Below are 26,491 nucleotides of genomic sequence, written 5' to 3'. Positions count from 1 at the left end.
ATTAAAAAAGACTAAAATATGGTTTTGGTCCCTGCAAATATGTCTCGTTTTGGTTTTAGTCCCTGTAAAAAAAAATTGTTGTTTTTGGTCCATGCAAAATATTTTATTTTTGGAAATAGTCCCGGACTATTTCCAAAAATAAAATATTTTGCAGGGACCTTTTTCAAAATCAAAAGATTTTGCAGGGACTATTTCTCTAATAAATGTTTAAGTCATCATGTGACACATGTGCAAATTATCACAAAAGTGGAGCCAGGGACCAAAACCAAAATGAGACATATTTGCAGGGACCAAAAACAACAAATTTTTTTTTGCAGGGACTAAAACCAAAACGAGGCATATTTGCAGGGACCAAAACCATATTTTAGCCATTAAAAAATTATCTAATTTAACATGTTAATCTGGGTTTCAATGTTTGAATTCGAAAGTGTTTGAAGGTTTGAGGTTTTTGAAGTCACACATTGTGATAACACTTATGTGACATAGAGTTTGGTGACATTGACCAATCACAAGCATTGTGACATTGTGATTGACTAATGTCAACTAACTCTATGTCATACAAGTGCTACCCGACATATTGAGAACTTTGATGTTGGTGGTGGGGACATGAAAGAGAGAGGATGAAATATAATGTAAAATTAATCTAGTGTTGAAGGAATATGGTAAGAGGGTGTTCTTTATTTGATCCAATGTTTAAGATTTAATTTCCCATGGTGGAAAACAACTCTCCATTCCCATGTTAAATCTCACCTATAGAATATAAAAATTCTAACACATCCTTCACATTCCTTCATTCATTCACTAATAATTGAACATGTCATAGTAATGGAGTGCTTTTTGTTCGTGGGTGACTGGGTTTTATGTAGCACCAAAACCTGGACCACCCCACCCTTTTTTGGTTCAAAAAGGAAATTAGATGAAAGGGATTTCCCCCACTTCTTTAATTAAAATATATACTATAAGAGACGTATAGAAAAAGAAAAAAACCTTATAAAGTAACATAAATAATGTAGTACTGTAACAAAAAATCTAATTAAAAGATTAGTTAGTAATTATAGTAATTAATAGATAGAAAAACAAGATTGGATAGGATAGGATGCCAACTTCAGCTATGCAAAAGGACAAAGTGGTGGGCAAACTCCAAACCCCACATTCGCCAAACAAAAAGCACAAAGATTCCAATTCCACATTTCCCGTTTCACTTTCCTGTAACCTGTTCTCCTTTCTTTTTCACTTCTGTTCCACCACTACACTATACCCTATTCCTTCACCTTACATCATTATCACTATATTATATCATTATTCTACTTATTATTAAACAATATTACTATTATTACCAAATGATAACTAGGTTCCCTTAAAAAAAATTATAACTAAATTTTTTAAGAGACTAAAATGGAATATATTACCATAACAATACTAAAATGGAATATATTACCACAACAAAAAGGTCTTCCTAGCATAAGGTGTGTCGAGGAAAAAACAACAGAGTGTAAACAATATTTACAAACCAAAAGTTGGAAAAAAAACATAACAAATTTTGAGTTCATTTAGTTCGTACGAGATTATAACTAAGTTAGTTGAGTTCGTAACAAATTGGTTCATGCATCGTAACGACCGAATTCACTCTCATGTTTAGGGTCAAGTTGACGAGTAATATACATTAAGACATGTCTTAAGCATGTGAAACCTAATTTATATAGACTTTTTGTTTAAAAAAAAAAAAAAATTGGTGAAGAGATGACGCCTCAATTTATATTAAAGAGACTTTGAGACTTAAATAACATTTACAATTACAACAATTTGAGGAAAAATAGACTTTTATTTATTAAAGAAAAACTCATTTGATCAAACTCCAAATTATTATAAAACCAAACATATGAGCTCAAGTTGTGAATGAACTCCGACAAGTATAAATTGTTTACATAAGTTTGATTCTTATATAAAACCGTTTTTTGATAAGTCTTTACTTATGTCTCCATCTCTACCTAATTTCATCTTAGCATACTCCTTCCGGTCCTGTTTACAATACAAAGTTGACTTTTTAGATATATTGAATAATGTATGCATCTAGTCAAGAATCTAAATCAAATACATAAATTATTTAATGTATCTAAAAAATAAATTGTTTCTTGTAAATAAAACGGAGGGAGTACTATTTTCTCTCGAGAATCGGAGGGTTGAAAACAAAACTCCAAACTAGAATATTAATACTTCATTAATACAAAAAAAAAAAATCACTGTTAATAAAAAAATCACCTTAAAATTACCTTTTTGTTTTTCCTTTTCTTCACACTCACACAAAATTCATTTCCCTTAATCTATGCACTGCACACTCCACTGAACAACACAACCTATTATTCCTTTCACCAAATCCTTCTCGCAAATTCCAATAATCTTTTACAAAAATTCCATTTCCTTTTTTCTCTCATGCTTTCATTGCATTTCCTCTTAAATTAGAATCATGTCACCGGCGCCGGAATATTCCTTCGCCGTCGAATACGACGGTCCACCGCTAACTTACGATCTTCCTCGAGCTGTTCCCATCACCGTCGACAACATTCCGGTCGCCGCCGTCGTTTCCCAGGTCCCTCTCTCCGAAACTCTCTCTTTACCGGTTGTACAACCGCTTCTACCACCGCACCATGCAAAAGAGCTAAGAACACTAAACTCCGGCGAATCTAGGGTTTCCAAAGAACTCGAATTAGCTTCGGAGAGAACGGTTTCTCCCACTTCCGTTATTGCTTTCGATCACCGTGGTTCACAGATTAACGTCTGTGAACTTTCCGGTGAATTAAGTAGTTCTGGACCGTTTGATTTCTCAAACGGAATTGAAAATGAAATCTCCGGCGAGTTTTCCGATTTGGGTGATTCTTCGAGGTTGCTCGAAGAATCAACCTCTAGTGAGTTACCTAGCAGTAGAACTAGAAGCTCTAGTACTATGGAGTTGAATCAACAAGATTGGGGTTCAACTGAGTCTGTGTTGAGTTTAGAGTATCCATCGACGCGTGTTTCTTCGTTGAAAGCGGAGGATTGTGATGGTAAACGTGTTCCGGCTGTTACTTTTGATGTGGAATCTGATGAGGATGGTGATGATGATTTGAATGAGGAGTTTGAGGTTGAGGAAACCGTGACTAGACCGGTTAAAAGGGAGCCATTAACGAAGGGAAAGAAAGGGTCGTGTTATCGATGTTTTAAGGGGAATAGGTTTACTGATAAAGAGGTTTGTTTGGTTTGTGATGCAAAGTATTGTAGTAATTGTGTGCTTAGAGCAATGGGGTCTATGCCGGAAGGTAGAAAGTGTGTTACTTGCATTGGATTTGCTATAGATGAGTCGAATAGAGTGAATTTAGGTAAATGTTCTCGGATGCTTAAGCGATTGCTTAATCAGTTGGAGGTTAGACAGATAATGAAAGCCGAGAGGTTTTGTGAAGCAAATCAGCTTCCACCGAATTACATTTGTGTGAATGGGAAACCACTTTCTTATGAGGAATTAGTTACCTTGCAGAACTGTTCGAACCCTCCAAAGAAGCTTAAGCCGGGAAACTATTGGTATGATAAAGTATCTGGATTTTGGGGGAAGGTATATATTTATTTATACATGTATATGTTTTTTCTCCGTGAATTTTCTGATTTGTATGCTTCTTAATTCTTATGCTTAATTATGGATGCTGGTTTTGTTTGTGGTTTCACAGGAAGGACAGAAGCCTTCCAGTATTATAAGTGCCCATTTGAATGTTGGAAGTCCCATCCAGCCAGATGCTAGTAATGGAAACACACAGGTTTTCGTTAATGGTCGTGAAATAACAAAAGTGGAGCTTCGAATGTTGCAGGTCGGAAATTTATTTAATATATGCACAAATAGTTTTGAAAGACCCTCTATCACGAATTATATATATCTTGTTTTTGTTGAACAAAATTGTTGAAGGAATTGTGTTTTGGTTGTGCAGTTGGCAGGAGTTCAGACTGCTGGTAACCCACACTTTTGGGTCAATGAGGATGGTTCTTATCAAGAAGAGGGACAGAAGAATACACGAGGGTACATATGGGGAAAGGTAACTTACCTTTTTGGAGTGTATTCGTCTCTTATTTTCTTCTAGCTCAATGGTATTTGCTACATACTATTTTATTTGTTTGAATTGCTAGGCTGGAACCAAGCTTGTATGCGCTTTCTTGTCCCTGCCAGTTCCTTCTAAATCTTCGAGTTCTCTTGGAGAACAACACTCCAATATGGCTAGCAGATCAATTCCCGACTACCTTGAGCACGGAATAGTTCAGAAGCTTCTCTTGGTTGGTTGCAGTGGATCTGGAACAAGCACTATTTTTAAGCAGGTGATTAAGATTTCTCATTCGAGTAATTACGTCTGTGAATCAAGTCGCTAGTCATACTTTGTTTTGGTTTATTTACAATTTTTTTTGTATTCTAGCATTGGTTCCCAATTTTTTTCTTCTTAATTTAGAAAACATTAATAAGAGTAACATCTGGGAGTTTTCTAGACTCTAAGAGTAACTTAGATAGTCATAATATACTGCAGTCATCTATCTTGCAAAAGTTGCTATATATGCTAATCATTTCTCGCTCAAGTCCTGTGTATAAATAAGAAATAAATGACCAAAATACAAGGAACCACCTTGAAGGCAGTTAATGCTACTTTTTTAAAGAAGTAATCCATTTAATTGACTAATGTATCTAATTGGATGAAAAAGATGGATTTCTTGTTAAAATAAAACTCACAATGAAGCAGGTATGTAAAAGGAGATTCTATAATTAATTAATAGACTAAATAGTGCTATGTTTCTTATATTGAGAAAAAAAAACCTAGTTGTCTTTTATAAATAGGATCGGTGGGAGTATGATACATTCCTTTCTGTCATCAAGTATTTCCATGTTCAGCAAAGCAAATTTTGAATTAAAGGAAAAATTGATAACTAATATCATAGATTAGCGCGGTATCTGGTTATACATGGGTATTTGACTATTGTGGAAATAAATTTTTGCCAGCCCCACTTCTAGAAAATCACTGATATTTGCAAGTAATAAATGATGTGTTCATAGTATTGCTAATATTTACGGCAGGCCAAGATTCTTTACAAAAGCATCCCCTTCTCAGAAGATGAGCATGAAAATATTATATTGACCATTCAGAGCAATGTTTATACCTACCTTGGAATACTCCTTGAGGGCCGTGAGCGTTTTGAGGATGAAATATTGGCAGATTTAACGAAAAGGCAATCTTCCATGCTTGATACAACAGGTAAGAGTGTGGTGTCTCCATCCTTTGCACTTCTCTCTCTGAAATATTTTTATTATTTTTGACTCAATAACCATGCTATTTGCAGTTTCTGGTATGTTTACATGTTTCTAGCATGTGAGTTTAATGCGTGGTTGAATCGTCATAGTTATATGTTGTCCTCTGTCCCTTGATAAGTGGCACAATATAACCAACTCATTCATATTACTTAGGGTATAAAAAAATTGACTTATCTTATATCTGACAAGTGCCTACTGTGGACTGAGTGTAAAAACATGTCATATATTTCTATTGGAAATCCTCTTGTCAAAAAGAAAATTACCTATATGTAATGATATGAAATACTAGCATGTTCGTTATAAGCATGATACACACTCCATAGTAGACGGGTTTCTTATGAAAAGTGTCAATCTGTTGAAAATATGAGATGCTTTTAAGATTATTTTCTTTGCCTTGTACATTAACTCGGATTGCATAATCTCTATGTTTATCTTTGAATCACTATAGCTTTATTAATCTATGTGTCATGTTTAAAGTTTATTTTATAATTCGGTATCTTTATCTTCATTAGAACTTTAAATGTTATCAATATTGTGCTTCCGGTTCATGCTCAACCAGTTAAGAAGTGTTTATTTTTTTCCAAACACTTGAGGAATATGCAACTAAACGATAGTGAGCAAAATAGTAGGATCTCCCAAAGTTTGATTGGATATGATAGAAATATTGGACTGCTAACTTAGAAGCAATCTTGGCCGAAGCGCTCTGATACCATGATAGAAATATTGGCTGTGTCTCATTTGCATTGAGAGAGTACATATATACACACACTTGAGCCTTGTGTGCCAAGCTTAAGCCTTGTGTGTCAAGTTACAAATTAATGCTAAGCCTTGTGTGCCAAGTTACAAATTAATACTAATTAACTAATAAGTAATTGTTTCTTGAGGTGCAAGATCCTTGAGGTCCAAGTTTCATAATGATAATTATTCTAATAGGATATTTGAATAGATTAGTTTCTTATGAAAGTGTTGGTTTGTTGAAAGTATGAGATGATCTTCATACCAGTTTCTTTGCCTTGCACATTAACTAAGAATTGCATAATCTGTATGTTTATTTTGAGTCATTGTAGCTTTATTAATCTGCATGTGATGTTTAAAGTTCGCTTTATGGTTGGATATATTTATCTTCATTAGAACTTGAATGAAATATTATACTGTACTTCCAATTCATGGTCAACTGGTAAAATAGTAGGATCTCCCAATGTTTGATTGGATGATGAATAGAAATTTTGATATAGGAGGCAAGTAGGATTTTAATTTAGTGCATCCATTTATTCTAAAAGGTTGTCGGTTATGATTATGATTAACTACAGGAACCAATCCAAAACCCGATGATAAGACAGTATATTCCATTGGCCCAAGGCTGAAAGCATTCTCTGATTGGTTGCTGAAAACTATGGCATCGGGCAAACTGGAAGCTATTTTTCCTGCTGCTACTCGTGAATATGCACCGTTGATTGAGGAATTATGGAATGATACTGCCATTGAGGCCACATATGAAAGAAGAAGTGAATTGGAAATGCTGCCTAGTGTTGCCACTTATTTCTTAGAGCGGGTAAAGGCCATTTTTTATTGTTAGTTGCTACTAATTTGTATCTGTTCTTTCATCAAATTAATTGTAATTGTCGGGTTAATATCTTTGACAATCTTGTACTGTTAAGGGACGATGAATCTAACACAACGCATTTTGTTTAGGCTGTCAAAATATTAAGGACAGATTATGAACCCTCGGATTTAGATATCCTCTATGCTGAAGGAGTTACTTCATCAAATGGGTTGGCTTGTGTGGAGTTTTCATTTCCCCAATCAGCTCCTGAGGAAACTGTGGATACTACTGATCAATATGATTCTTTGGCTAGGTAGGTGTAAATATCTTGTGGTTGTTTCAACAACAAATTTATTCATGCCTGTTGTTATATCCCTGGAATGGACTGTGGTCCTGATTAACCCAATTGCTGTTATGATTGTTTTTCCTCTTGGAAAATAACACATGTAAAACTGCCCGGAGGATGGGGATGTAAATGCAAGTATATCGGGGTTATGGTAGAATTGTAGTTGGTGAAAAATATTTTTGCACCTCACTATTAAAATGCTTTTGTTGAGCCCTGGTTGTGTCTGTCCTCACTATAAAATGTTTAAGAAAAACAATGGAGGATAAATGATATGTAACTTGTTTCTTTATAATTATTTGGAGGATAAAAAGATGTTTCAATTGCTATTGAATGTTTCTGATGATTTGTACTTCTTTTGGTGGTTAGCAGGTATCAACTGATCAGAGTGCATGCGAGGGGACTTGGAGAAAATTGCAAGTGGCTAGAGATGTTTGAAGATGTTGAAATGGTCATCTTCTGTGTTTCCTTGAGTGACTATGATCAGTTTTCTGTCGATGGAAATGGTTCTCTCACAAACAAGATGATATTGAGCATGAAGTTTTTTGAAACCATTGTCACTCATCCAACTTTTGAGCAAATGGAATTCCTGTTGATATTGAATAAATTTGATCTTTTTGAGGAGAAAGTCGAACAAGTTCCTTTGACCAAGTGTGACTGGTTCTCTGATTTTCATCCAATAACTAGCCGCAATCGCACCAACAACAATAGCAACAGCATTAATAATAATCCCTCCCTTGGTCAACTGGCTTCCCATTACATAGCGGTTAAGTTCAAAAGGCTTTTTTCATCGCTTACAGGACGAAAGTTGTATGTTTCTGTGGTGAAGGGGTTGGAACCTGATAGTGTTGATGCGTCCCTTAAATATGCCAAGGAAATTTTGAAGTGGAGTGAAGAGAAACCAAACTTTAATGCAAGTGAGTACTCAATGTATAGCACTGAAGCGAGTTCATTCTCTCATTAATTGCTAGTTCAGGCACAAGTTGGAAGTCATGCTTATGTATGACTTGAATTCTGTTGTACATATATTGCTAACTAGGTGTAACAGGGAATGTAAACTTCTACAAGCTATCAACTTGTAAGATGCACTAGACACATGTAGGTAAGATTTCACGTGGTTAGGGAATGCTGGTGAGTCAGTCAGCACATGCCACAAAGGTCATGGTGTAATGTTCAAATTCATATTTTTTGTTACATGGTAAAGTAATATCTTCATGTTTGAATTTGTATATCACTGTTTTTCTATCCATCTTATATTTTGGTTGCAAACCTACTTTTGTATTCTATACATGATGCTTCAGGCTTAAGCTTCCAATCAGGTTCTAATTTAATCCTCTTTATGGATGGCATAAAATACACGAAAATTTTCACCCAGTCTCCTTTTTGGCGATAGAGTGTAGACAGACATGAGTTGTAGATCATATGATCGATGAATATGAACCAAAATTAGAGTTATCTTTTTGACCTGAAAAAAATAGTTATGTACTGCATATTGCATCAAATATCAACTTTTATAATACATCATAGCTCCATCAAACGTCTCATTGCAACCTATAGATTGTTGCCGTTATTTAGGGAAAACAAGCCTAATATAATGAGTTGAGATCACATCTACTTAATGGATACCTTCATTTATAATCTAGTTCTCGTAGAGGTTGGTATCTAGACGTGGAGTAAGGACAACTTCAAGCGGGGTTGCTTTTAAATTAGTGAGTCCAGGGCTTCCTGTCATGTCTACAGATTGATTTGAAGGGGAAACAACATTGAAAGAGTGTAGCAATCTAGCCAATGTCAATTGCACCACTCTCAGAGCCAATGAAGCCCCAGGGCATACTCTCCTTCCAGAACCAAAAGGGACGAGCTCATAGTTCGGACTTCTGACATCGACATCTCTGTGACTTGTCAAGAACCTCCCGGGCTTAAAATCATGAGGATCAGTCCAAACACGAGCATCACGGTGGATCTTCCATACATTCACTATCAACTGTGTACCAGCAGGAATGTGATAACCACATGAAAAAGTGCAGTCATTCATCGCTGCATGCAAGGTGATTATTGGACTTGGTGGATATAGGCGCAATGTTTCCTTGACAACGGCTTGGAGGTAGACCAAGTTCTTTATGTCAGATTCGTCCACCTTCCTGTCCTTCCCAATATGAGTGTTTAACTCATCCTGTACTTTATTAAGTTCCATTTGATGATTGAGTAGGAGGGATAGTGCCCATGTTAGGGTCACCATGGTGGTGTCACTTCCTGCTAAAATCAGATTCTGCCAATATATATATACTCAAAGTTAGTTCTCAAACTGAAAAGGTAATAATATGTACTGAAAACTGAGATTATCTTCTCAAGCAGGTGGAGTTTAACATGGGAAAGACTAATCCTTTTCCCCATGGGAAAGTTTTTTTTTATCATTAGATTAAAGAGGAGTATAGATTTTATGATGGTCTGCCCACACTTTATTTTCCCCTCATCATCTTCAACCCATACCATCTTCATCAAGTTGTTCTTAGAAAACCCAGAAAATTATCATAGGTCTCTCCACACTATATTTCATTTATTAATTATCATCTACCTTCACCAACATTCTCCTCCACTTCTTTCCTTTCCGAGAAATCGAACACAGTAGTTTTGTTTTTTCATCAATACAAGACCACACACACAGTACTATACTTAAAACACATCAACCTCATCCTTGTTCTTATCATTGTCAATCATCTTCTTATTTCTTCTGGATCTTCACTCTGACCCTTTTCCTTTTCGGATTAAAATCATGTTTCTTGATAACAATTGAGACTCATAATTTCTTGAGGAAAATTATTAAAAAAAAAAACCTAAAAATAAATCACCTTTTTTATAGTATTTTTGTTTGGAGGGATTTGTTGGGTAGAAATTGACGGATTGGTTATGTTATTTTCATTAAAGATTAAGGAGTGTGTATTGGATTGAGATTTGGAAGGATTTTAAAAGACTTTTTTTTTTGTTATAGAAAAAAGATTAGAAATAATTCCGGTGGTATTCATTCAATTAGGATTTTAATGATTTTTTAAAGAGTCCAACAAAATCTGGTGGTATTCAATCAAGATTTTTTACAACTTAAAAATTGTCTCTTGGTATTCAAAAATGTATTGATTTCAATGGATTACTTGGTAGAATTGATTTTGTGAGACTTTTTAGTTAAAAATTGTAAAACTAACAATCTCATACAAAGATATGAGATTTCTTGAGACTCTTTTTACTCTCATTATATGTTCTTTCATTGTTTCTCCCACTTCACTCATCAACATGTGTTATCGTTGATATTCTCCTTTATTTTATTTTTTTTGTTTTTCTTTTCTTTTTCCAGAATTTCATTTTTTTTATTTAAGGTCACGTTTGTTTACATGTTTATCAGGACGTTTCCTTCCTTAAAAAAAAATGTTTATCAATGCGTTTTTTTTATACATTTTTTTAAAGATCAGGTTTATATCCTTACATGTTTATACATTTTCAGTACGTTTTTATACATTTTCCTGTTCTTACATGTTTATATTATTATCAGTATGTTTTTTTTTTTAAGAATAACTTTTGATTTTATTAAGTAATTATTATTATTATTATATTAGTAGTCAATCTTAATAGTAAAAAAACGATATATATATCGTTAGTTGTTAAAAAAAGTTATTTCAAATTTGAAGTTTTTAATTGGATGACAACTAGGGTACCCATGGAAGAATGGTGGGTAATTTACCTCAACCAATACACATTAGCCACATAAGCACATTTTTAAGTGGTATTCATGAACTATCTTGACCCCACCAACAAATTGCTCATTTTCATTGGTTGGTGGGTAAATTACCCACCATTCTTCAAAGATAATCTAGAAAAAACCTTTTAATTATGTTAAAAATATTATCAATTTATTGTTCAAACGGAACAACATGTATAAGAAGAAGATAATTTATGGTAGAATAGATTAGATGAGAAAAAATATTACTTAAGAAGACATCAAACTAGAACCACTTTGTTATTGAAAAATTAAAAAATTGTATCGATTTTATTTTTTATCATGCAAACCTTTGATTTTTTATTATATTTAGTCATCCACTCTTGCAACTTTGTATTTTTATGGTTATTTGAAAGAGTCATTTTAAATCTTACGAATTCTCATAAAATACTTTCAAATTTTAAAAAATCTTTGAGTTAAAATCCTTCGAAATTTTAAAAGTCTTTTATAAAAATCTTGAAAGTTATACATTCCTACACAATCTTTTAAAATCTTCAAAACTTTTTTTGCCAAAATAGTCTTTTAAAATCTCAATCCATTACATCCCCTAAGAATTTAAGATGAAGTGAAAAACATTTGAATTATAACCGAATTGGCTAGCAATGATAATAATTCTGCTTCTGCTGAATAGGGACAGAGTAAGTAGTGGAGTAAAGAGGTTTAATGGAAGATCAACTTTTTTTTTTTTTTTTTTAGGAAAAAACATTTCAACTTGATAAATCTAGATTGTTCAAAAAAAAACTTGTTAGATCTAGAATAACACCCATATAAAAATTTTGGATCTTTGAGTGAAATTAGTTGTTATAAGTTTTATGACTTGAATATTTGAGTTTGATGATGATTAATGTTTACATTTATTTTTTGATTTTCAATAGAAGCCATTGGTAAGTGACTAAGTGTTTTTGTGATCGGTGGCGGAGACAGAAATTTAATAGAGTATGAGTAAAAAATTTATCGCAAAATGTTACTTCCTTCATGCGAATAATTTCACATTTCCTGCGGATAATTTCACATTTCTTGCGGATATATCTTTCCCGCGGATCCTAAAATCCTAAAATATTATCTAATCTGGGAACCTAAATCCTTGACAAAATCTGCAGGAAAAGCTAAAAGTTCTAGTAATGGCTGAGCTTGCTACAAAGAAAGTTGGAGTTGAGGCTGGCTGGGGGGTGGCTCCGCCCCTGATTGTGATAGTGAGGTTGGTGGTGGTGGATGAGTTGCTGCAATGGTAATGGTGGGTGAGAGAGAGGAGAGAGAATGGTTGGGGAAGATGATGTGAAAAAATATAATTATGAGAGGACACAATAATATTATGGTCTTCTTTTAATCAAATGGTAAAAACCTAATTGATCCATGTTACCCTTTCCCACGTTAAACTCCACCTCTGAGGCAACAAGGATGTTGTACCGATTTGGTGCCGTCTAGGGTGCATGACCCTAATAGGTCTCTTACTAGAGCTGTCAAAACGGGCGGCCCGGCCCGTTTAGGCTCGGCCCGGCCGGGCCAAGGGCTTTTAAGGGCCGGGCTAAAAAGCCCGGTTTGAATATGGGCTGCAAAAAATGAGCCCGAGCCCGGCCCTATACGGGCTCCCGGGCTAACGGGCCAGCCCTGGCCCGTATTTTTTTCTTCCCTTTTCCATTCTTTTAAGTACGAAACATACATAAATATGCCGGGCTAACGGGCCAGCCCGGGCCCGTATCAGTTTTTTTTTTTTTCCTTCCCTTTCTTTAAGGATTGAACATAATAACTTAAATATACACAAATAGGTTAATAGTGAACAAAAGATAAATTAAGATTGATCCAAGATAATAACAATTATCCATAGTAACATTAAAAAAAAAAAAAAAAGTTGTATTTTTTGCGGGCTTCCGGGCAGCCCGGAGCCCGGACGGGCTAGCCCTAACGGGCCAAGGGCTTTTACGGGCCGGGCTAAAAAGCCCTCTTCAAATTTCGGGCTCCAATTATTCGGCCCAAGCCCTACATTTTATTCGGGCTTTCGGGCCGGCCCTTACGGCCCGGCCCATTTTGACAGCTCTATCTCTTACCATAGGAGACCATAAAAAAACCAGTTTCTTTTTTTTATAGCTAAAATGGCCTCTAAGTGGTGGTGATTTTTTTTTAAGGATTAAAAGTCTAACAAAATTTTTAGAACGACTAAAATGAAAAGTTGGTATATTTATAAGAACCAAAACATATTTAACCTTTCATTTAAATACAAGGTCAATTTTGAAATTTTCTAATAATTAAAATATTGTTATCCCACTTAAAAGTCATTTTAATTATAAATAAATAATGGTATTTTTTATGGTGAGAAACCTATACAGGTCATGCACCCTATACAAGTTCATGTGCATGTTAGGATTGATGTGAGTTTAGTATAGAAATCACCGTGTGTGACAGTGATTTTTTCAAAAGTTGCACTGGAATTTCAACAAAGTTAAGGCGCCATAATGATTTAGTCAGACTCACATTCAATCCAAATATGCATAGTTAGATGCAATATTTTACAGTAGCAACCATGGGAAAAAAAACTAAAGCTCAAAACATACCAGGCAAGTAGCCTTGATGATTGTATCTGAATCATAACCACAAATCTCTGAATCCTGCAGAACATTCAACATGACATCCATGAAATCCTGTTCTTCCTTTCGACTGTTACCTAAAGCTCTTTTCTTTTTGTGTTCCTCCAGCCATCCTTCAACCAGAGTGTCCAGTTTCTTAGCAGTTTTCTTCATGGCCTTCTCATGACCATCAATATCTAACCAACCCAAAAATGGAATTGCATCAGAGACCACAAACATACCAAACAAACACACCCAATCTCTCATAGCTTCCTTATACCTCCTAGCTTCACCTTCACCAGCACCATAGTATGTCTTCCCTCCCACCATTCTCAGAGCAATATTTTGTGTCAAATCACCAAACCACTGCTTCATATCAACCAAAACACCTTCTTTTGGACAACCCTTTATCGACCATAACCTATAAAGCTCACTTACTGCAGCTTCTATCTCAGATACTCTTGTGTCCTTCAACAGTTCGAGTCGGTGATTCGAAAGAAGCTCAAGTGTAGCTAATTTCCTTATCTCACGCCAATAAGGACCATAAGGAGTGAAACCAAACATAGCATAGTTGTAACCCATTAATTTTGAGGCTGCAACTAAGGGTCTAGTGGAAAATGTTTTGTCGTGGAGAGTAAAACATTCTTTGGCCATTTCACTGCTACTTAGTACAAGAACTTTGTATGAACCAAGTTTGATTGTGAAAATTGGTCCATGTTTGTCAGCCATCATACCAAGTGTTTTGTGTGTAAGTTGCTTACTTCCAAAGAGGTGCAAATGGCCAATAATAGGCCATGCACCTCCTGCTTGAGGTGCAGTTTTGTGGCGATGACCATGTGTTTTCTTTAAGTGATATATCAAGATTCCAATTAACAGGGAGAGAATGCTTGCAATGAGAGTTTTGAATAGGAATTCATCCATGACCATGGTCATTTGTTGGTTACCAAAATAAGCTTGAGAGCTTTATTATAAATAAGGATTTGGACTGTGTGTAGTGTGACTGCAATGAGTTGGTCACATTTGAACCGTCCGACCAAGATCGGACAGTCTAGATGTGATAGACTATGTGCAGTCACGTGGTTGTGATTGAATGCAACTCAAATCCTATAAACAAACTACATGTTTGTCAGGATTCGTAAATCACAATAACATCACCCAACATGCAAATACCAACAAATGTATTCCTGTCTATTATCAAATGCAAACTCAATGTCATTAATTATTCATGCAAATGCAAATACTTTTTTTATTTGTGTCAGGGTTTTGAAGCTCAGACTTTGCATATATTATGCATTATCTTTACCAACTAAGTTAAGCTCACGGGGTATGCAAATGCAAATACTAACAAAAGGATAAATCTTATTAACATCTTACAATTTTAAAAATTATTTTTGAAATATTATTGATATGGCGTGAGACTAAGTTAATATGGCCGCTACAATCTCAATCAACAAATTGAATATTTACTCCCCTAAAAAAATAAACTGAATGTTTACTCAATTTTTAACATAGAAGGAAACCAAATGGTTTAGGGAATGAATGTATTTCAGCAATAAATTTAGATGTGTTACAATCTTACAATACACCCTCCTTCAAAAAACAAAAAAAAACTTACCCGAAAATATCACTATTTTGCAGGACCAGAAAGAAACAATAGAATAATATTCACGCCAAAAAAAAGAAACTATACAATAATTCATAGGTAAAAAAAACTTTTAGGTTTAAAATTTATTATCAAAGTATATTACAAAATAAATTCAGTGACAGATTTAATGATTGCCCATATTCATCCAAGAATTTTACATGAAAGGTCTAGTAAAATACTTGCACTGAGTACATTATTAGACGTTAAAAGGTTTAATATGTTTTTATGATGCTTGAGAATGATTTCAAGAGGTATATTTGCAGCCTTCCGTGGACTTATTTTCTCATGACTTAAGTCCCAAATAACTTGGGCCTTAAGTTATTTTATAGTGTTCTAGAAGTTTCTAGAAGCATGTTGAGACGGCGTCTTTGGAGGAACACACCTAGGCTTTAGGAGCCCTTCTGGAGGGCCTTAGTCTTTCTGAAGGTATCTGTACCCTTAGGAATAGATTGACCGTCCATAAAATTTTAACATGAGAGACTAAACATGTAGGTTGGAATATTATTATTTTTAAAAAAGGGGCTACCTATATTAATGGGTTAGTAGTGTTTTACCTCCCTGTAATATAGGTCATTTCCAGTTTTATCCCCTGTAAAATATTTTTTTTGGATTTCGTCCTTGTAATTTGAAGATTTTTTGTTTTGGACCTTCATAAATTTTGATAGTACAAAATCGAAGATATGACAGGGGGTAAACCGAAATTTGCTCAAATTAACCGAGGGGTAAACCGAAATTTGCTCAAATTACAAGGGGGATAAACCTATATTTGCTCAAATTACAGGTGGTGAAATTTTCCATGAAGGTCCAAAATCAAAAAATCTTAAAATTTAAAGGATGAAATTAAAAAAAAAAAATTTACAGAGAGGAAACCAAAATATTTTACAAGGGAAAAACCAAAAATGACATATATTTTACAAGAGTAAAACATTATTAACCCTATATTAATTAAGCAATATATATGAACTATACTTGGATAATGATTTAGTCCCCAGAGTCGCTCTCAACTTAAGTACGGCCACAAAATTCTTATCCTTTACTATTTATTGTAAGGGCCATGATTGTGATTCTAACATTTGTTTTAGAATGAATCAAGCGTTTCTCTGAATCTGATGTAACAAAAAAGTGGAAATTACAAACGAAAAGGAGGAGAGAAAAAAAGAGAGGATTTTTTTTTACACAAAAAAGAGAGGATTATATGTTGTTCTTTACATAAAGATTGTACTATTCATATTTGACTGTGAAGAAAAACGTGAGAAAATTGTCAAAATAAAAAGGAGAGGAATATACTCTTTTGATTTATATATAGATAGACAAGTCTTTATGTGCCCTTCAAAAAAAAAAAAGTCTTTATGTGGAACCATAATCTTTGCATGCCATGTGCCTAATTTCTTAAGGGTACATAAGGTATTTGAAATGTTTATTTTGGTCTTTTAGGACACATATAGAGGAAGTGTCTTGTACGGTCGGCGAGAGCTGGATTCACAAAACACATCCTGGTCCCTCCAACTTGGAGTATTATTATGCATATGTATGACTAACCTAGCCTATAACTTTTTTCAACGTTTGAACAAAGGAGAACTAGGTGGTCCATATGTACACTTGTCACTAATGTAGAGATATATCTGAGTTGCTGGGCACATAAGGAGTGCATGTGTATATGGCCAATATAACAAAGGTATCTTGGAAGAGTGTTTCTGATGGAGGACTGAGGATACAAAATATCAACATAACAACTTGTGAAACTCCTTTGTTAAGATCACAACTAGCATGTGGGAGGGGCCTATTACATTAATAAGTCTCACCATTGCATCAAGTGAGACATGGTGTGACCTATTGCCCAAATGGTAGGGGAAAGTGGTGTGTTGCACAACATTATTTTACTTGTGCGTCATAAGAATTAGGGTTGGACAATCGGGTGGGTGCAAACAGTTACAGGCCCAAAGCCCCAAACCGGCCCAATCCGCGGGGGAGTTTTGAAAACCCAAGCTCCACCGTTTAAGGGTCTAAGAATTAAGATATGATTGATCGGAGATCGCGGTTTAGCGGGTCGTTCGGTTCGGATGATGGGTTAGACCGGTTTAAGAAGAAAAAAGTTTTGAGATCTAAAATGAAGCTGAATAGTTTAAAAATATTCCATGTCTTATTCAAATTCTCCTTCAACAACAAAGAATAACATGTCTGGATCTGCAAAAGATTAATGAAGATCAACAATGACAAATGAGAGATGTCTAAAAAGAAAATGGACTAGGGGTATTTGAGGTGCGGTTTATTTCGATTTTGAGGTTAAAAGTCAACTGAACCGCAAGATAAAAATACATGCGAGACTTTGAAAATATAATTTGAACCAAACCAATGTGGTTTGAGTTAGATCAGTTGATGCGGTTTTGTAGAGACAATACAATTTGTTGTTTCCCACATTAAAATTAAGTTAAAAAGTGGTTTAAATATGATAATCGTCCTTGTAATTTGGTCCAGTTTTGATTTTCGTCCCAGTAAAAAAAAACTTTGAAAATCATCCCTATAAAAAAAAAAAATTGTTTGAAAAAGGTCCCTGGCCCCACTATTCAGCCGATTTGGCATGGTTTTGGCCACGTGGCAGTTACTGATTGTGCAACTTTTGCCACGTGGCGTGCCACATAATATTAAAAAATTAAAATTCTGAAAATTGTTTTTAAAATTAAATAATGATAAAATAAATTTTAAAAAATCTGAAAATAAATTTTAAAATATTAAAATAATTTTCTGATTTATTTTTTTGTATAATTTTCAATAAAATTAATTTTTTTGCAAAATAATATATATTCACAAATTTCTGAAAAAAAAATATTTTTTTTTTTAAATTAAAATTTTCGTAAAAGAACAAGAAATTAAAATTAAAATTTATCTTCAAAAATTTTAAATTTATAACTTTTGAAAATATAATTGTCATTATTTTCGAAAAAAAAAAAATTTCAAATTAAAAAATTCTATTTTTCCAAAATTTAATTTTCACATTTTTTTTTTCAAATTTTTAAATTTTAATAGTTTTTATGTCAAAAAATTAAGTGTTCGAAAATTTTAATTTTAGTTTTTTTCAGATTTTTTTTTCCGAAATATTTTATGATTTTTAAATTAATTTTCAGATTTTTTATTTTTTATTACTTGGACTGCCACGTCAGCGCAACGTGGCAAATGTTGCACAGTCAGCAACTGCCATGTGGCGAATAACATGCCAAGTCAGACATGAAGTGGGGTCAGGAGCCTTTTTCAAACAATTTTTTTTTCAGGGATGTATTTCAAAGTTTTTTTATAACAGGGACGAAAATCAAAACTGGCCTAAATTAGAGGGATGATTATCATATTTAAGTATTAAAAAGTTAAAACACAACATATTTTCAGTCACGTTTTCAACAATGTTTTAAATTTCATCCAACATTACAATTTTATTTTTATCTACCAATGTTCGCAACTACATAGATCAAATAAAAAACGTGGATATAAAATAATCTTATTTTGTCGGAAATACAAAAGAGTAAGATTTTTTTTTTTTTGTGGTGGCCGAGGTTCGAACCCCGAACCTTGCATATTTTTTGCATTGTTCATACCAACTGAGTTATGCACACTATGACATAAACTAAGATTTTATCATGGCTAAAATATGTTTTTGGTCCTTGCAAATATGACGAGTTTAGGTTTTGGTCCCTGGTAAAAAAAAAATTTGAAATTCATCCCTGCAAAATTTTTTGTTTTTTAAAATAGTCATTGACCCCACTTTATTGATGATTTGGCACATTTATGCCTATGTAGCATTCGCTGACTGTGTAAGTTTGTACATTTGGCAGCCACGTGGTAATTATTTTAGTTTAATTATTTAAAAAACTTTTTTTAAAAATAAAACATTTAAAAATACAAAAAAATACGGAAATTAATTTTTCCAGAATTTTAAAAATAACTAATTTAAATTTTTCAAAAATAAAATTTTAAATTTATTTTTGTAATTTTCGAAAATTAATTTCCCTTTTTTTTTAGAAATATTTTGAAAAATTCTTTTTTGTCTTTCTAATTTTCTGAAGAAAAAAAAATTCGATTTTTTAATTCTGAAAATAAATAAATTCTTTTTAATTTTGAGAGAAAAATATGAAGATAAATTTCATAATTTTTTTTTTAAAATTTGAGATGGGTAACACCCAAAAAAGAGCTGTTAGCTCTTAGCTTATAGTTTATAAGCTCGTTTGACAAAAAAGCTCTGTTTGGTAACACTTTTTTACCATGAGCTTATAGCTTATTTCACGAGCTTATAAACTAGTTTTCAGAAGTTATTCCAAGTAGCGTTTGAGCTTATAGCTTCTCATTTTTAATTCTAGTTTTACCCTTATTATTCTAGCTAAATTTCATTTTTTACCCTTAATCATATTATATTATAAATTAAAATACATATGTTTTAAATATGAATGCTATTTTTTTTATGAATGAAAGATCCTTTTTTTTCTCAATAGAAAAATATATTTTTTTTTTCCGTTACGTTTAAGTTTTTTTTCGTTACAATTGTTACGTTTTTTTTTTGGGACTATTTCAATATTTAATATCACATTTTTTTTGCGAAATGACACGTTATTTTTGTGTGATATATTAGAATTGTAGAGAATGAGAACAAGGACAATAATTTTCTCCAACAAAAAAAAATAAGAACGTTACGTTAACATTTAGAAATTAAAAATTAATTTAATAATAATATTAAATTAACAATTTTAATTTTTAAATACTTTAAACATTAATTGATATAAACTTTATTATGAATTAAAAATATCCTTTTATGTAATTTTACATCTATCAGCTAATTGAACCGTTAATTTTATTAAACACTTCAAGTAGCTTATCAGCTACTAGTCATCAGCTATAAACCATCGGCTATAATCTATCAGCTATAAACTATAAAGCTAGTTTATCAGTGAAATTCCTAAAACTGCTTTATTGTGCAACAGCGGTATGAATAGTTATCTAGAGTGGTGAAATTTCTCTCTCTAAATCTGACTATTCCTACCATTGTACTTTGGCCCATAACAATAAGAATATAAAAAGCATATTAACAATAAGTAACACTATTTTGTTTTATGTTTTATAATCAATATTTTGTTATGTTTGTGTTGGCCGAAAATCAAAATGACTTTTTTCAGTTTCCTTTAAATTCCATATTTCCATCCACTGAAAATAATCTTATGTGAGGCAATGTGGAACACTAAATGCTGACACCAGAACCAAATCCATTTTTAATTGAAATGGATTTCAAATAATCACTAGCATTACTCAAGTTGCTTCATTCATGTCTATCTCCATGACTCCATAGCTAAAGGACGGTTCTTTTAGTGTTCAGATAGATGTTACAGACAGAGAAGGTCTGACCTCGGATAGATGTCCAAGATGTCAAATAAAAATTGCCCACTTGACATAACTCCAGTAGTTAGTGAAAGGATTCAAGCAAAAGGTCAGACATTCAAAATATGCCAACTGATCTTTGATGTACTAATATTTTTGAAGAGAAATGCACATAATACTACTCTTTAATTAAAATCAACAGTTGTACTTGAGTGTTTCACATGTTGATACTACTATTACTATGGCAAAAGAGGTTTTCTTCCAAAAATTATCAAGTTTGATAATTTCAAAACACAATGTTCTCTAAACATACCCAGGGTTAAATTAAAGAAACTATCATCTTCATGGTTTTTTGACCCTAGACCTAAGTCTTCCAGCTATACTGTCTGGTGTTGGTTTGGTAGAAGAAGCAAGTAGCTTCACAGTATTCGAACCTTCACTTTTTTCAACCTTATCTTGCTCATCAGGGAAAATCAACGATCTCTTTGCGAGAACCTTGTCCCCGTCAGCTTCAGCTTCAGCTAGAGACTGCATTGGTCCAAGCTTATTCTCATTGACCTCATCAGAGAAAGGTAACGACCTTTTAACAGAAACTGGGTTGGAAGCATCACCATTTTTCTCAACATCTGTATCTAAAACTGGGTTGGAAGCATCGTCAATTTTCTCAACATCCGTATCTGAAACTAGGTTGGAAGCATCATCAATTTTCTCAACATCTGTATCTGAAACTAGGTTGGAAGCATCATCAATTTTCTCAACATCTGTGTCTGAAACTAGGTTGCAAGTATCATCAGTTTTCTCAACTGTATCTGAGCACCGAGTTTGGATGAGGTAGTGTGCAACTGATTTGTATCCCAACTGCAATACCTAAAATAAAGAGATATTTGAGCTACAACTCGATCTTTTGAAAGAAAAAAAAGTAACACAATTTTAGCTAAGAATTATGAGCAACCTTTCTATACAGATTCCCAGTAGGTTCCCATCCTTTAGCATTACGGCATATGCTACAGTTGCAAATTCCACGACAAGGTGGGCATTTCCAAGTTGGATCCGCCAAGGCTTCTAGTACATGCTCCCCGTATCTACAAGAGCATGATAAGACAACAATGCGCCGTATCAGGTCCAAGGTATTATTAAATTCTAATCTACATATATGGAAACATGTCTAAAACCATTTTCAGTATTTGTGATTCATAATTATGCCAAAGTTCAAACATATCCAAGGAAAAACCCAAAGAGAGCATTATATGGTTCGAATCGAATGGCATATTGCAAAGACATCCCCGTGTACAAGTGCCGCTGGAATGAGACATATCCAACCAAAGTGGTCTACAACTTGTTTTACTGTTCAAGAAATCAAGAAAGATAGGAAAAATATCAACCTAGAAACTAGAGCATCAACATTATCCTGATTTGTCCATAAAAATATCCAACCAAATCAAGCACAAGGAGACTCAAATATCGCTTACCACCATACATATGTTAGGGGGGAAATATGTGGAAAGCATACCTCATGTACAAGCAATCTCCACAAAACTGCCCCTGGACAATGTTGCATTCGCAACAGCGTGTCCGATAACCAAGCGTTTTTTGCCTACAATATTTGTTTTCAATTAGTGAGCAAGTTCATCAAGAAATTAGATGGATAGATCACATAATTAATTCATCACATAAACGAGGCATGGTAAAAATGGACTATGTCGACTTGGCCACATAAATGAGGCAAGGTTATGGACAAAGCTTATGATTTGAGAATAAAAAGAAAGGAAACTCACTACCAATGAATGTAACTTCACAAGAGTGCCTCAATCCAAGTCCACAAGTTATTAAAATAAAACATTCTGAACATAATAACAAAATACTCCACAGCTCTAAGAGTTCAGAACTCAGGTTAAAAAGCCAAACACTGGCAAAAAAGAACTCTACTTTTAACTCTCCAGCGACCCCTTCTGATTTCTGAGTGACACCTTGTATAAAATCCCCTCCCCCCTAGCATAACTACCACGTCCCCCACACCTCAATATGTGTCAATGTCACTTCTCTTGCTAGAATAAACATTCACATATGTTCCCATGACTCAATGATCAAGTGTTTGGCACTTTTTTTTCTACTTGACCACCCAAATTGTTATCAGTTGGTAAAAAGCATATCGAATTCTTTTTGTATGTAATATTAGCGGCTTAAAAGTGAAAACCAGAAATATGTCTTCCCTATAGAGAAATTTGCTTCAAGTTATAGGATCATATTCATATTCTCAGGAATGATATTGATCATAATACCACTACCAGAAATATTATTTCCAAGTACAATACACAAATATGTTTGGTACATAATATTTCAAAGAATGTTTCTAAAATTTATTTAGTCCAAAAATAGAAGGAAAAAAATGTGCTTGAATGAGGTGGTAATAGAAAGTTATAGTAGCCTGAATTTTAAATTATCTTCTATTCCAACAAAAATATCTGATGACCACCCTGTACATAGGAGTGAAAAGTAGGCAATAATACTCAGATTGTTTAAAAGAATACTTGTTCCAAACTAGAAAATGTAATATCCCCAAAGTCACTTTAGCAGAATTGTTGTTGCATATCTTGAAACAGGCATACCTTAATCAAGTTTATTCAGGTCACATTTAACAGTTATTTAGCTAAATTAAACTCGAACTAGATTAAACTTTCAACAAATTCTTGACAATAAAATGGTCAACCACCAGTGTTGTCAATTGTGGATCACAAAAAATAGTGGTTTGTTCATATTTAGCTATGCTGCAACACTATCGCTGTTATTTGACAAAACTTCATGCTAAATCACGAAACAATACTGGGTTGTACAAATTCTGGTACACTATCCTTTCTCTTTTGGGAATCACTAGAAACAGATGTACTGCACAAGAATCCTTAGAAAACCAAATAACAGTTATCACTTATCACTCTAATGTTCTACGGTGCCGGTACACTCCATAAAACAATGAACATCATTCCAAGGTTGAAGAGTCAAGAACCAGCAAAACTCTGCTACAAGCTGTTGAAATGCACTTATTAAAAACTCCAACTAAAACCCATCAGCAACAACTGCAGCTACCAAGCTTTATCCCACTTAAATGAGTTCAGCTACATGGATTAAATTACGCCATAATGTTCTATCATAAACCATATTTTGGCCCAACTAATTAATCTCTAAATCTTTCCTAATAGTTTCTCTTATAGTTTTTCTAGGCCTTCCTCTTCCTCAAGTGGTTTGACTATCCTCCATCTAATTTATTGTCCTTACCACATAATCCACAAGTCTTCTCTCTACATGTCCAAACCACTTAAGCCTATTTTCCACCATCTTTTCCTCTATACGTGCTACCCCAACTCTTTCTGTAATATTGTCATTTCTAATCATATCTCATCTAGTCTTACCACACATCCAACCCAATAAAAACCCATAAAATAAATGAATATAATACAAATGACTAACACGCAATAAAAATAGATAGTGTCATTTTATTTTCCAACAGAAATTAAATTAATGCACTTCTATCATACACTATATCATATAGTACATTAAATACAAGCACAAAAAAATAGTAGTAACATTGTATTATTTATAGCAAAAAAAAATACCAGTAAATCATATCTAGAAAGTGCTACTCAAACATTAAATTAAATAAATGGTAACCATTCATGATCAATTTCATATACAGTCATAGATTAAGTAGTAACTTTTACCTGCACTGATGGCAAGTTTTTCCTTGAACAGAATCATAAATCCGTTTCCCATCTTTCCCAACACCATCCACAAAAAGCTCCCAAGTTTTCTCAGTGTTTCCCAAAAGCTTCTCATGTTCTTCAGTGTAAATCTCAGGTTGAGAACCTTCTCTTAACACAATCCTATTACTTTTCTCAAGCTTTTCTCCCTTCACTGGCACTTCAGAGTAACTAATCGGAGCAACATTCTGTAACCTAAAAACAAAATCAACCTAAAATAATGGGTTTTTTGCATGACACTAATATCAAACAAAAAAATGATGTAAATATGGGTCCGTTACCGCGAAAACGGACGCGACAAAAAGGTATAGGTGGCCACCGATACCGTTTTTACCTGTTTTCATGGTGAGATGAAAAATCACACCGAACCGCCCGTTACGACGGTGGCAAAAAGCCAATACAGCCATAAAACTCTGTTACGAATGCGACACACCATTGCGGAAGTGAAAAACACAACACCGTTCATAAGGAAAAATGGATAATGAGAGACTGTGATGAGCCAATAATATCTCATATTGCTCTCATCGCCTATTTTCGTATTGTATAGTGTTGTAATGTTGTAATTTAAGTTATTATACACTATGATAGAATAAATGATTTAAGAATATTTGTGCATTGTTGTGATCAATTCACACCGCGAAGATCGCAATCAGTAAAGCAACATCCGTAACAGCCGAAATCGCGACAACCTTAACGCGAACGCAACCTAAACCGCGACAGTTATTTAAAACCTTTTTAGCTAAACATATGAAAGATTAAATTTTTAGGTCAAAAATGTAAGAACCTGGAAGATCGGCGAGATGGGCCAGAAGGGTTAAGAGAAATTGGGGATTTAGGGTTGTTAGAAGGGGTTCTGCGTGAAGGTGGGGGGTTAGGTTTGAGCTTGAGGGAAAGTGAAATGTCGAGAATACCCAATTTTCCCATTCTTTCACGATTTTCACGGATTCGTTCTTCTCTTGAGAGTTCGTATTCAGACATCATTTTGTTTTGATGACCATTGATTGTGATTGCAGATTGAAGATTGTCGATTTCAGATCGATTTCGTTTCTGTAGAGGAGGCATTGATAAGAATAAGAGAGTGGTAGCTTTGACTTAGAAGTGGAGAGTGAGACTGCAACGGTCGAGTTGTGTTTTGATTTGAAAGTGGAGGAGACAAGGAGGGAAGAGAGATGTCCAAAATTAATGGTTTCGGCTTAATAGATTTTAAAGTTAAAATCTCTCTCTTCCCCTTCTCTCTTGTCTCTAGTGAGCCGTCACCAAAACTCTAGTTTCTTCTCCTTCATCCATCAAAGAGGGGTGATTTAGGGTCAATTTTTAACCCAAAATCACCCCTCTAACTTGTTTTTCCTTTTCCCTTTTATTGAAATAAGTGATTTTCACATCTATTTTGTTTTTTCTTTTGTGATTTCGTCGTCTTCGTGCGACGTTGGTTTGTTCGTCGTCTTTGTGCGACGTTGTTTGTTTTTCTTGCTTCTCTCAGGTATTTGATCAGTTCAGATTGTTAGATTAGCTTCGATCCAGTGCAGATCCAATCAATGACTTTGGCGTCATCCACGTTGCAGATCCGGATACATGGTAATTCCGGAGATTTAAATATAGTCATATGTGTAGGCAATTGTACTTTGCCGTTTTATGCTATTAACATGGATGATGTGAGCCTGTTCACATATTCATCATTTTTGTTTTTAGCGAATTTGCATTATATCGATGTACTCTATCAATTTAAATGAATGAATATCTTTTATTTTGTCAAAAAAAAAAAAATGTTTCGGCTTAATAAAAAAAAAAAAACTAAAAAAATCATCAAACCTATTTTTATTAATAAATATTTTAAAATATGGTAAAATGTTTGATATAAGATATATCATATGATTTATTAAAAATTAATAGTATCGAATAATAATGATTGATTACTTTCAAACATATGAAATATAACAAAATAGATTAAATTAAACTATTATGTAGTATTAAAATAATTAAAAAGAAAAAATATAGCCTAATATAATATGTCATGTTTATAAAAAAAAATGAAAATTAAGTATTAAAATTTAAGTACGCGATTTGGTTCGGTTTTTGGTTTTAAATAATAAATATAAAATCCGATCCAATCCGAGTGGTTTTCACAAAATGATATCTAAGTTCATCCAATAATATTCGATTTTGTGCAGTTTTCGGTTTTAATTTGGAACGGGTTGGATTTAAACACCCCTAGTTGAGA

At 33.7% G+C, this 26,491-nt stretch overlaps 3 protein-coding genes across 4 annotated transcripts; 1 reads left to right on the top strand and 2 right to left on the bottom strand.

Annotated features, from left to right (window-relative positions):
• Positions 1-2,288: 2,288 nt before the first annotated feature.
• Positions 2,289-8,431, top strand: LOC11407063 (extra-large guanine nucleotide-binding protein 1). 2 transcript variants are annotated; one of them, XM_003611797.4, is made up of 8 exons: positions 2,289-3,583; positions 3,696-3,833; positions 3,951-4,055; positions 4,147-4,332; positions 5,078-5,255; positions 6,622-6,863; positions 7,004-7,167; positions 7,567-8,431. In XM_003611797.4, the coding sequence occupies exons 1-8, from the start codon at positions 2,465-2,467 to the stop codon at positions 8,159-8,161; spliced, it is 2,727 nt and encodes a 908-aa protein (XP_003611845.1). In that variant the 5' UTR covers positions 2,289-2,464; the 3' UTR covers positions 8,162-8,431. The 2 variants fall into 2 exon arrangements, with proteins under 2 accessions (XP_003611845.1, XP_003611844.1); XM_003611796.4 differs by having other exon boundaries at positions 2,290-3,583; positions 7,570-8,431.
• Positions 8,432-8,686: 255 nt separating this feature from the next.
• LOC11405824 (cytochrome P450 CYP82D47) lies at positions 8,687-14,608 on the bottom strand. The gene is made up of 2 exons (XM_003611793.3): positions 13,513-14,608; positions 8,687-9,466 (listed from the first exon to the last, which is right to left on the bottom strand). The coding sequence occupies exons 1-2, from the start codon at positions 14,455-14,457 to the stop codon at positions 8,837-8,839; spliced, it is 1,575 nt and encodes a 524-aa protein (XP_003611841.2). The 5' UTR covers positions 14,458-14,608; the 3' UTR covers positions 8,687-8,836.
• Positions 14,609-20,659: 6,051 nt separating this feature from the next.
• Positions 20,660-25,569, bottom strand: LOC11407379 (cell division cycle-associated protein 7). The gene is made up of 5 exons (XM_003611792.3): positions 25,058-25,569; positions 24,235-24,468; positions 22,032-22,115; positions 21,474-21,603; positions 20,660-21,388 (listed from the first exon to the last, which is right to left on the bottom strand). The coding sequence occupies exons 1-5, from the start codon at positions 25,333-25,335 to the stop codon at positions 20,864-20,866; spliced, it is 1,251 nt and encodes a 416-aa protein (XP_003611840.2). The 5' UTR covers positions 25,336-25,569; the 3' UTR covers positions 20,660-20,863.
• Between the last annotated feature and the right edge of the window lie 922 nt (positions 25,570-26,491).

Source organism: Medicago truncatula, chromosome 5 (assembly GCF_003473485.1).
Source record: "Medicago truncatula cultivar Jemalong A17 chromosome 5, MtrunA17r5.0-ANR, whole genome shotgun sequence".
Lineage (NCBI taxonomy): Eukaryota > Viridiplantae > Streptophyta > Magnoliopsida > Fabales > Fabaceae > Medicago > Medicago truncatula.
This window is presented reverse-complemented; position numbering and strand designations above follow the sequence as displayed.

Excerpts from the sequence above, each read along its gene's own strand:
- LOC11405824 (XM_003611793.3), bottom strand. The coding sequence starts at position 14,457 with ATGACCATGGTCATGGATGAATTCCTATTCAAAACTCTCATTGCAAGC. Across the intron at positions 9,467-13,512 it reads TCATCAAGGCTACTTGCCTG|AATCTGATTTTAGCAGGAAG; the intron begins GTATGTTTTGAG and ends ATATATTGGCAG.
- LOC11407379 (XM_003611792.3), bottom strand. The coding sequence starts at position 25,335 with ATGCCTCCTCTACAGAAACGAAATCGATCTGAAATCGACAATCTTCAA. Across the intron at positions 22,116-24,234 it reads AAAACTTGCCATCAGTGCAG|GCAAAAAACGCTTGGTTATC; the intron begins GTAAAAGTTACT and ends CAAATATTGTAG. Across the intron at positions 21,389-21,473 it reads CTGGGAATCTGTATAGAAAG|GTATTGCAGTTGGGATACAA; the intron begins GTTGCTCATAAT and ends TCTTTATTTTAG.
- LOC11407063 (XM_003611797.4), top strand. The coding sequence starts at position 2,465 with ATGTCACCGGCGCCGGAATATTCCTTCGCCGTCGAATACGACGGTCCA. Across the intron at positions 3,584-3,695 it reads TATCTGGATTTTGGGGGAAG|GAAGGACAGAAGCCTTCCAG; the intron begins GTATATATTTAT and ends GTGGTTTCACAG. Across the intron at positions 6,864-7,003 it reads CCACTTATTTCTTAGAGCGG|GCTGTCAAAATATTAAGGAC; the intron begins GTAAAGGCCATT and ends CATTTTGTTTAG.